General features: G+C 36.7%; 1 protein-coding gene across 10 annotated transcripts in view; it reads right to left on the bottom strand.

Moving 5' to 3' along the window:
• Positions 1 to 591: 591 nt before the first annotated feature.
• The window catches only part of LOC110101294 (LRR receptor-like serine/threonine-protein kinase FEI 1), a 116,037-nt gene continuing 105,632 nt past the window's right edge, over positions 592 to 10,996 (bottom strand). For 9 of the 10 annotated variants that reach the window (XM_020829323.2, XM_028696185.1, XM_028696184.1 and 6 more), the window contains 2 exons: positions 3,452 to 3,585; positions 2,294 to 2,844 (listed from right to left, as the gene is read on the bottom strand). In XM_020829323.2, coding sequence (XP_020684982.1) covers positions 2,626 to 2,844; positions 3,452 to 3,585 — 353 coding nt within the window. In that variant the 3' untranslated portion in view covers positions 2,294 to 2,625. Of the gene's footprint in view, positions 900 to 2,293; positions 2,845 to 3,451; positions 3,586 to 10,996 lie in introns of those variants that run through there. The other variant, XM_020829587.2, reaches the window with a different exon arrangement.

Here is a 10,996-nt window from a genome sequence, read left to right as displayed (position 1 = left end):
TGAAATAAATTATTATTACATTTTCAAGTTTGGTTCGGGAAAAGAACTTTATTTTGCTCTTATATGATTTTGATAGTATTTTATGATACTCGTAAATTTAAAAAATCTTAATATATAAATTTACTAATATTTCTTATCGATGTTTTTAAACTTTAATAAAATTAAAATATTTTTTAGAGTCCAATTCACCCTCCCCCTCTCTTGGGTTTCATACACCATCATTATATGCCATGGATGAATGAGCAAAGAGCTTCAACAACCACAATCACAGAAAGGCATGAAGACAGGAGGTTCATCTTATCTAAAGTGATTTGGAGAGTTCAAAAAGCATGCAAGTTTTCCATTCACAATAGTTAAAAATCATCAATTTTCATTAAATTTTTTAATCAATGAGATTCTTGCTTTGAAAAACATAAAAAGTATAATGAATAACATACAAAGCTTTATTGGATTCTGTCATAAGCTCTTTGTAGATTTCAACTTCTATATTTTCTCCATTACATTCATCGTCATGGATAAGATATTCAATAATCATGATATTAATAAAAAAGCCTCATTGATTACAAGAAATAAACCTAGAGAGGATGCAACTTGGTCCAAAATATTACTAATAATAATAGACAATTAAATTTAACACAGAATAAACTAATATAAGAATATGTAAAAATGTGTGTTAGCAACTTCAGAAATCAGTACCATAGTTGCAACAGTGAATAATTCGTAACATTTACCTCCATTGAAAGATTCAGTCATGGCTTCAAGCATAATGAATTCACGACAACATTAATAGAAGAGTGCTGCGAATGTACAAATAGGATAGAATGATTCTACTTGCCAGCAAATTCAACATTCCAGGCGCCTTAAGTGTCATGAATGATCCAATCTCGAGCTGAATAAACCTAGCACAAAATTGGCTCATTAAATTCTGGAATTGATATATCATCAAAAAATTATCTTGATCGGGCATGAATCTTGAGCCAAAATCAAGCCGGAAACTTCAAAAATTAAAATCCGAGATCACCTGAACTCCGATTTCAGCAAACTTATAGTCAAATTGAGCGTCTCAGAAATACGAACCCAACGACACCAAATTCGACTCAATTCGAGCCCAAATGAGTCCAAATCAAAGGACCCGAAGTGTTGTTGGAAAGTTCGAACCACAATTTGAGTTACCAAACAGTTTCCAAACATAACGTGCTTATAGTCATTCTTTAAGACCTTTAAATGTCTGACGAACGGTGCACAATCAAGGGATTCAATATCGGCCGTCTATCCAACCACTCCCCATTGACCCCTGATCTCTCACCTATTTACGGGTCATGCCAGTCCAGAAATCTATAAATAGACCCCTCATTTCTCTTGAGAGAGGACCCAAGCAAGAAGAAAAAGAGAAGAAGAAGAAGAAGAAGAAGAGGGGAAGAAGAGGAGAATAAGGATAGGAGAGAAGAAACTCCTCGACCACCGCCCGAAATTCTGTCCGATTTCCACGGGATGCCGGAATTCTGCCCGACTTCCACAGGACGCCGGAATTTCGCCCAAGTAACACCGAAATTCCACCCGACTTTCCGATGATGTCGAAACTCCGCCCAAGTGACGTCAGAATTCTGCCAGACGCCCAAGTGACGCCGAAATTCTGCCCGACGCTCAAGTGACGCCGAAATTCTGCCCGACGCTCAAGTGACGCCGAAATTCTAAGTGACTCTGAATTCAGCTCGAATACACAACTTGTATGTAACTGAATTTCTATCCGGAAGTGAAGCATTGTAATCTGATCGTCCTATATTTAAAGGACAAGTCAGCCTCTTGTACCACAAGTAAACACTAGTGAAACTCTTTCAACTGGGTGTGGTCCCGTGGTTTTTCCCCTTCCAGGATTTTCCACGTAAAAATCCTAGTATTTTTATTTCTCTCCTATTTGTGTGCTAGATATCCGTACAACGCTGAGACGGAAACTTTCTAACTCTATCGCCGCGTATATTCTAGTCTGCAACAGGTATAGTAAAGTAGATTTGGCTATAGATCTGCTTGATTCAATTTAAATTCTAGCCAAACACGACTCATCAAATTAAATTCAAGCACAATTCAAATAAAATCAGTCATTCGTCAAAGAAAAATTCATCAGATGAATACGTATCTGTCTATTAAATTCAAAAATAACCACCTACGTAACAGTTTACAAATTTTGATCACTCTCAAGCTAATTTTACTTGATGTAGTCCTAATTATATTCAAGTTTGAATCAAGTTAAACTTGATTAGTTTATTGGTTTATTAGTTTCATTCCATAAGCTCAATCCAACCAAAAACAGATTCAATTTCCGTTGATACAACTGTCACAGATGAAATTTTAATTTCAGCTTAAGCAGTCCAGCTTCAAAAGCTTTGCAACTACGTAGCAGTTAATGTTGATGGATACCATTGCACTACTTTCAAAATAAACAATAGTGCTGGAAAGCAGAAGAAATCGTGAAAAATTCTACGTTGTTAAGAATAATGGAACTAAATGACAGCAGCAATGCTGTTGTTGCCTATAAACATATAGAATAAAATGCAGACAGAACAAAAACAAATAAAGAAAATCAATGAAGCCTCGGCTATAACGTGTATGAGAAGACTTTCATTTTTTTCAATCTGAGCTGGAGTCATAGAAATCACTAGGACATGGAGTCATGACTTCTGATTCGAGTATCTGCACCACTCTATGCATGGTTGGCCGATCAACAGGATTGGAAGACACACACCTAATTGCAACTAAGAGCAAAGCATCCAAGCTTTCAAGCTGCACTCCATCACATTGTGAGTCAACCATATCTCTCCTCCGATCCTCCGCAACCAAGAAATTTAACTGCAACGCAACCTATGCATCAATGATAATGAAGAACAACACTCTACAGGCTCTTAATTTCTGTGAAGTACTTGATAAAAACGCAGGTTAATAAAGGAAACCAAGCTTGCAAAATGTAAGATGAATCGAAATAGCACGTCACGAGAAAGAGTGAAAAGCACCGTACTTTGCTCAATATACTTCTTTTTCTTGCTTAGACAAAGAACTAGATGTAGCTCATGCTATCCTTATGAGGGTTAATGGCGAAAGTATTGTACTGTCTAGGAGATGACAGGCAAATCAACAATGATTAGTGGGATTTAAGAGTATTTAATTCATTTTTTTTATTGAGTTCATAAAAGGGTTTTGTTAATTTATTAGTAGTGGCCCATAACATCTTTCTATATTCAGTAGGTTCATTATCTACATGGTACAAAGTTCTAGAAAAAAGTGTGTAAACTATTTGAACTTGAGGTTTAAAAGATAACCATAAAGAAGACTCGCATTTGAATTCTTGTATAGAGATTTAACAATGCTAAACATGATTACAAAATACAATAAAAATGACAAAAAAATAAAGATTATTGCGAGGCAAAAAAGATTGCTTAAAATGGCAGTAAAAGCATACCCATCCTACAATGTTCAAGCCTTTCTCAATGAATGAAGAATCAGTTGGCCGTTTGCCACTCATTATTTCAAGAACCAAAACTCCAAAACTGTACACATCCGACTTTTCAGTTGCCCGACCACTCTGCATGTATTCTGCAGATATCATTATTCCAAAAAAAAGACAATCAAAACTTAAGCATAGCTTGCAAGATTTATAGCTGCTTATTTTGCTCATTTGGCTATTTTCAATTGCATTGACATTGCATAAATAAAATAGATGAAACAAAGAAAACCATTTAAAGCTTGCATGGAGCCATAAAAGCAGACAAGATTTAAGATGAGACTATTCTATTCACATTACCATCTACAAGAATGTCCCCATTATACACATTTGTGTGAATATTCAGAGAAAACTATCATGAAGCCTAAAGCACTATATTTAATGGCGAAATCCACATCAATCTTTCACAACCTACTTATATTCAATATGATAACATCTCAACAATCGCCCTCACTAAAAACCCAATTCTCCATACAAGCACACAAAATATAAAGAATGACTACCATTTCATCCGTGATCACATCCACAACAAAGATATTCATGTTGTGCCAATCAGCTCTGAAGATGAGACCACTGATATACTTAACAACACTCTCCCAGTTTGGAATTTTCACATGCTTCATCTCAATATCACGGTTCAGCATGACCCAGGGGGATAAACATGTAAGATGGTGTGGGATCCGAAAATTTGGCCCCAGCCTCCCCCGTTGTGCTTTTCGAGGGAGTTTTACAGATAAAGTTTCGGAGTAAACTTTGAAAAGCAGATGAGTTTGTAGATAGATCCTATCCAGAGATTTCGCCCTCATTTTGCAAAAGACTTTTTGATCTGAGTTCTGGTTTCCTATAGGCGCAAACCCCTATAGTTAATTAACCCTCCCGATCACGATAGAGAACTTTCTATTAAGGCTAGTCCTCAATCAAATACGTAGGACTACATGGTATCTAGCATATAGTAGCAGTATGAGTTTAGGAATATGGAAATTGGATATTTAAAACAGAAATTTCACCATATTGCACTTAAAACGGATGGTGGGGGAAGGGAATGGATGATGAACCCAATCAAGATCTGATGGTTCCATCGTCCCGTGCCATCGTGGTCCCTGGTCTACTTAGTCAGAGGAAGTAGTACACCGAACATGACAGAAGGATCCTTGTCGACAGTCATGGGTTGCTTCGTCCAAGGGTATCTTGTAGACTATAATGCACCGACACTCCGCTTAAAGAGGGTATGCAGTGTCGGGCACGTGCCAGACACGGACACGCGTCCGACACTGCATGGGCACGTGTCTGACATGGCATTGGAGTGTCGCAATTTAAAAATTAAAATTAAAACCGGAAACGCGTGTCCGGTTATTAAATAATAAAATTGTCTGTTCTATTTAGCCTTTCCACAAACGAGAAGCCCTATTTTTTCGATCCACGAAAGAAATCTTCTAGGGTGGATCAGGCGAGCTCGCAGCCGATGTCAAACAGAGCACGCTGCCTTCGCCTCCCGTTCCTTCATCATTTCTACTCAAGCAGAGGCCAAGCAGAGCTCGTCTTTCCCATTCCTTCGCTCCTACGTGATTTCTCTGGTTAGCCGAGTCAAAGTTCACAATCAAGGCCAAACAGAGCACCTTCTGCACGCAAGAGAGCCTAGATCTATAAGTGGATTTAGCCATTCCTTCTTTTCATTGTTGAAAAAGCTAATGTACATGCTCGGTACCACTAGGTATCGCTAGGTACATGCTCGGTATTGAACAGGTACATTCTCGGTACCGCTAGGTACATGCTCGGTACCGCTTAGTACATGATCGGTATCGCTCAGTACATGCTAGGGGCCAACGCCCCCTTGGACCCCGACAGACCGTATATTATTGTATTCATGTTGTCTTATTATTGGAATATTTTGATTTCACTTCATATCAATTTAACTTAATGTATTCATATGTATGATTGGTTTGTTACACCATTGTATTTTAAAGCAAAATGAACTCTGCTGCTGGCGGGAGTGCATTAGGTGATGGTTAAAAAGAGCCATCTATAGAAACTGATAAGCCGTTATGGATTCAAGTTACAAAATTAGGAAAAACATTTGAAGGAGGAGGGAATGTGTCATTCAAATGCAATTATTGTTGTGGCACCTACAAAGGATCTTATTCTAGGATGAAGACACATCTACTTAAGATTTCTGGCCATGGATTTAAAATGTGTCATAAGATTACTACGGTGCAGTTGATTGAATTGAACAGACAAGTTGATGAAGCTGAATCTAGGATCCAATGGACACTCCCTAAAGAGATACCTTTTGTATCTACTCATGGCTCATCCCACACTTCTTCCTCATCTGTGAGAGTTGATCAAGCTTTATAATTTAGAAGTGAATGATATGAAACAAAGAAAAGAAAAAGAGTTGTCAGTAATCCTTTAGAGAAGACTTTTAATTTGCAGCAGCGAGAGGAATTGGATGGTGAAATAGCAATGTTTTTTTCAGCGGGACTTCCTTTCAACCTTTGCAAAGAATCCTCATCATAAAAATGCATTCATTTTTTAATGTAACAATAACCTTGCAGGATATGTTCCACCTGGCTATAATGCATTAAGATCAAAATTATTGGAAAGGGAAAGAGCACATATTGAGACATTGTTTGAACCAACAAAAGGAATGTGAAAAGAAAAAGGTGTTAGTTTTGTGTGTGATGGTTAGACAGATCCTCAAAGAAGACCCCTTATTAATTTCATGGCCGTTACAGAGAATTATCAAATGTTCATTAAAGCTGTGAATTATGAAGAAGAATACAAGGATAAACATTTCACTGTCAATTTGATTAAAGAGGTGATAGTCATGATTGGGTCTTCAAATGTTGTGCAAGTTATTATAGATAATGCACCAGTATGTAGAGCTGCAGGATTATTGGTGGAGCAAACTTATCCCCATATATTTTTGACACCCTATGTTGTGCATACTTTAAATCTCGCTCTAAAAAATATTTGTACAGCAAAAAATACAGAGGCTTATGAAATCATCTATGTTGAATGTCATTGGATAATAGTAGTTGCAGATGATGATGTTCAGATGAGAAATTTTATTATGAATCATTCGATGAGACTTTCAATATTTAATGATTTCTCCCATTTGAAAATATTAGCTATTGCTGAAACTCATTTTGCCTCTATAATAATCATGTTGAGAAGATTCAAACAAATTAAAAATGCTTTTCAATCTATGGTGATTAGTGAGAAGTGGTCTTGTTATCGAGAAGATGATGTTGGGAAGGCAAGGTATGCTAAAGAAAAGGTCTTAAATAATTTGTGGTGGGATAATGCAGACTACATTTTGACTTTCACTAATCCAATTTATGAGATCTTGAGAAGCTGACACAGATAAATCATGCCTACATTTGATTTATGAGATGTGGAACTCTATGTTAGCAAAAATGAAAGAAATTATATACATACATGAAAGAAAGTCATATGAAGAAGATTCAAGTTTTTGGAGCATTGTCTATACCATTCTTAAAAATAGGTGGAGCAAAAGCAACACACATCTGTATTGTTTGGCTCATTCATTAAATCTAAGGTACATTTGTATTCATCTTTTAAATTAATTTAAATTTGTTGGTAAATGAACAGATAATTTTATATGCTTTGTATTATTTGAAGGTATTCAAGTAAATAATGGCTTTAAGAAGACCCTCAATGTGTCTCATCACAAAAAGATTTAGAAGTTTCAAATATGAGAAAGATATGCCAGAAAAGATATTTCCTAAATGAGGAGAGAAGAAAAATTAATATAGAACTTGCAAAGTTCTTTGGATATTTAGAGGATTTTAGTGATCAAGAATCTTTGGTTGATAGATGGAGGATGGATCCAAAAATGTGGTGGTTGATTCATGGAGCTTTAACACCGCTTCTTCAAACAATATCAATAAAACTTCTTTGTTAAGTATCACCCTCTTCCTGTTGTGAGAGAAATTGGAGCACATACTCATTTATTCAATCAATAAAGAGGAATAATGTAACTCCACAATGTGCTGAAGATTTAGTTTATATACATACAAATCATCGTCTTCTATCAAGGAAAATCCCACTTTATATGACAGATGATAACAAGATGTGAGATGTGCTAGAGATGGGTTTGAGTGCCTTGATGATATGGGATTATTAGATGTTGCAAATCTTTCTCTAAATGAACCAGAATTAGAAGCAATGATATTCAATGATGATGATATTGAAGGACAAAAACCAACCTCTGAATCTAATTCTATCATTCCCTCTATTGACTAATTGGACCTTCATGTTATACTAAATGATTTTTTGCTTATATTTTTGTGGTTGTACTATACATTTTGTACTGCACATCTTTATGTTATAAGCTAAACATGTTATCATAAAATTGATTTATTATTGCTTAATTTATTATTGTCGTGTCATTTTTAATTTTTATATATTATATTAAAAAATTATTATGGCGTGTCCACGCCGCACTTGTGTCCTATATTTTTAAAAAATGTCATATACCGTGTCCGTGTCGTGTCGTGTCCATGTCAGTGCATCATAGCTTGTAGACCTGGGATGGGTATTTATCTAAGAGGACAAATTTGAATCCACCTAAGCTAACATTAGACTTTATGCCCTATCAATTATATCTTATTAATTCATATCTCAAGGATTTGATGCCACTAAGGAACGTATTAGCTCTGGCAATAACCATAATTTAATGGTGTCATTTGACGGCAAAATCACTCGGTTCAGAGGGCACTAGGTCATAACCGTTTATCCTACGGTGTCATTTGACGACAATCACCGATCAGAGGAAATGTATGTCCTTACTGCAGAAGATTATTTGAGAATGAATCTTAGTGATATTTTTGACTAGGCATTAGCTCTTTATGAGTTGAGGTTATTTTCAACTTATCCATCTCGGCAAACTGTTGCGGAGGATGGATGGGTTTTGCTTTAAGAGATTGATGAGTTTATTGCAATTTTAAATATTTTTGGATTTTGATGATTTTTTGGAATTTTTTAATTTAGAGTATTTCGGTGGCATTTTGAATTATTTGTAATGGACCTCTCTGGTTAAGATTTGCACTCAACACGGCCATCATCAAGGTGTTTGGAGTCATTTGGGAATTTTATTGATTGGATCATGTCGACTCTATCTATTGGTCGATAGAGGATCAGGTCCCCATGGCCTTATATTTTTGTTGATAAATTTCTTTGGTCAAAGACCTTGAGGGCTTTACATGATCGTATAAAACAGACATTCCGCTCGACACCTTGACCGTACATTTGTTTGAGGATTTAAGTTATGTCGACTCCTATCTATCCATATAAAATGATCGGGATCAAACTACGTTTATTTATTAACCCGCGCAGCATTCCTAAACGTCACGTGTGTATTCAAAACACGCTCGTCGGGGTCCATGCAATTTTTGTGATTGAACTTACCCCTTTTGTGTATTTATGAGTATACAAATTACGTTGTACATGCAAGGGGTATTTTGAACATTTGACAAGTCTTCTATGACAGCTCATAGAAGCTTGTGTTTGTTGTAACATTCCTGTATTTTCCTGTAGGTGGTATGTTAGGTGCACAACCACTGTTCATCAAGAAATTGCAAGCCTCAATAATTTTATCCGACTAAATATTTAGAATCTGGTTGAACTGAGATTTATTCACTCCATAATGATTTGATCTAGCTTTCTCTTCCCATAACACCTATAGGAAATTGTGGGAAACTTTCTAATTATGCCATCAACATTATTTTATGTTGTTGGCTTAAACAAAGAGTCAATCATTTAAACCTTGGGTGATTGTATATTTACTGATGTCCTATATTTCGAAAATAGTAATTAATGCCCCGAACTAACAATTGCAACGATTGAGGGCACTTCTGGTCATCTGGTAGAATCATGCAAGGCATCCAAAAATAATTGATGCAGCTCTTGAGATAATCAGAATAATAGGTGTATTTTTTATTTGTAATTGTGAGTTTAGGCAATCAAGCTTTGCATTAATCTTTAATATCACATTTGTCAAATATTAATCATGAACTCTAGTGAAAGCGATACAGTGTGTGTTGACAGTCACTTCAACACATCTAGATGTGTCACCTCGTCATTTTCACTGCATATTGAATCCCTCTAGTTGCAACTGACATGTTAGATAAACATGGATCTCGTACAATGTCATTGAATCCTTCTATGATTAGACCATATTCTCTCTTGATTGTCGTTGATTTCACTCAACTGGATAAGGAATTCATACTTCTGCTTTTCAATTATTGAGGAATTTAACATGTCACAAAGGCATCTTTGCGAGAAAATGGTTCAAGCCCATTATGGTCCAACTCAAGCAAATCCAATAAAGACAGGGAATCAAAGCACACTGCACCGCCACCTACTACCTTTAAATAAAGTGACATGTGCTTTGTAATATAATGGGAGGGAGGAGAAGAACAGGATCAGGAGTTCGGGATAGGCGCCGGCAAGGTCCGAGCGTCAAGGAAGGATAGCTTGGCTGGTCGGTATTGAAGCCAATCGCATGCAAGGGAAGGAGTTGGACCGTCATCTAGACATCAAGTTGATATGCTCAAGGAGATCGTCGGGAGATTAAGAGCTGGAGACTTACGGCTGATGTTGACCGAAGGGAAGTGGAAGAATGATCTGATTGGGTTGGTTTACGAAGCCTAGAAATGGGAGTTTCAACGACACGGGCCTGGACGGACAGGTGGTTTCGGATTAGAGCTGGCTGCAGATCTCAGCATGGAGAAGGTTCGGCTGGCAGTTGCAAGTTTGTGGAGATCGGAGGGAGATTTTGGCTGCTACCTAGGCTGAGAGAAAGTTGGAAAGACGTAGGGGTTTAGTCGAACAAAGCTGTGGATCCGAGAGGTGGTGATAGGATTTGGCGTAGGCAGAAGAAAGGTGGGATGGAGTGTGGAGGGGCTACCGTGGGCTAGTATTGAGTGAAAGAAGAGAAAAAGGGTCTTTGCCAAGGTTTAAAATTGCGTAATTAAGCCTCGAGGTGGTTTTCGTCCGTGAGGAGAGGCATAAGCCTCGAGGCGGTCTGAGGCGTAAGCCTCACGGACACAGAATTACGTAAATAAAAAATTAAGGGTTTTGGCAGCAAAAAAATAGCAATATTGTAGCTTACAATAAAAACATCTAAATGAAATATGAAAATAGTGAAAAGTAAAAAAGTAGATGCAATAAAATCATGTCCCAAAGTACAAAATCACAAAATATTAGTTTAACAAAACTCCCAAAATACAAAAAAACATATAAAATGCAATCATATCCCATCACTAAATGGGTCTTCAAGTGAATCTTCTTCTCCAATTGTATCTATAAATGTCATGTAATCATCATCTTCAATATGACTCACTTTTCTCTTCCCTGTTCAATAAGAGAAAAGATCAGTATCATGTTCACTTGACATAAATGTAATGTAATAGCATATAAGAAGTTGTGGAATACCTTTACTTGATTGTTGTGCTGCATAGCTAGTAGATGTGTGTGGTG

The sequence above is a fragment of the Dendrobium catenatum genome, unplaced genomic scaffold (assembly GCF_001605985.2).
Source record: "Dendrobium catenatum unplaced genomic scaffold, ASM160598v2 fragScaff_scaffold_716, whole genome shotgun sequence".
In the NCBI taxonomy this organism is placed as follows: Eukaryota; Viridiplantae; Streptophyta; class Magnoliopsida; order Asparagales; family Orchidaceae; genus Dendrobium; species Dendrobium catenatum.
The sequence above is the reverse complement of the archived record's forward strand: the minus strand, read 5'-3'. Positions and strand labels throughout refer to the sequence as shown.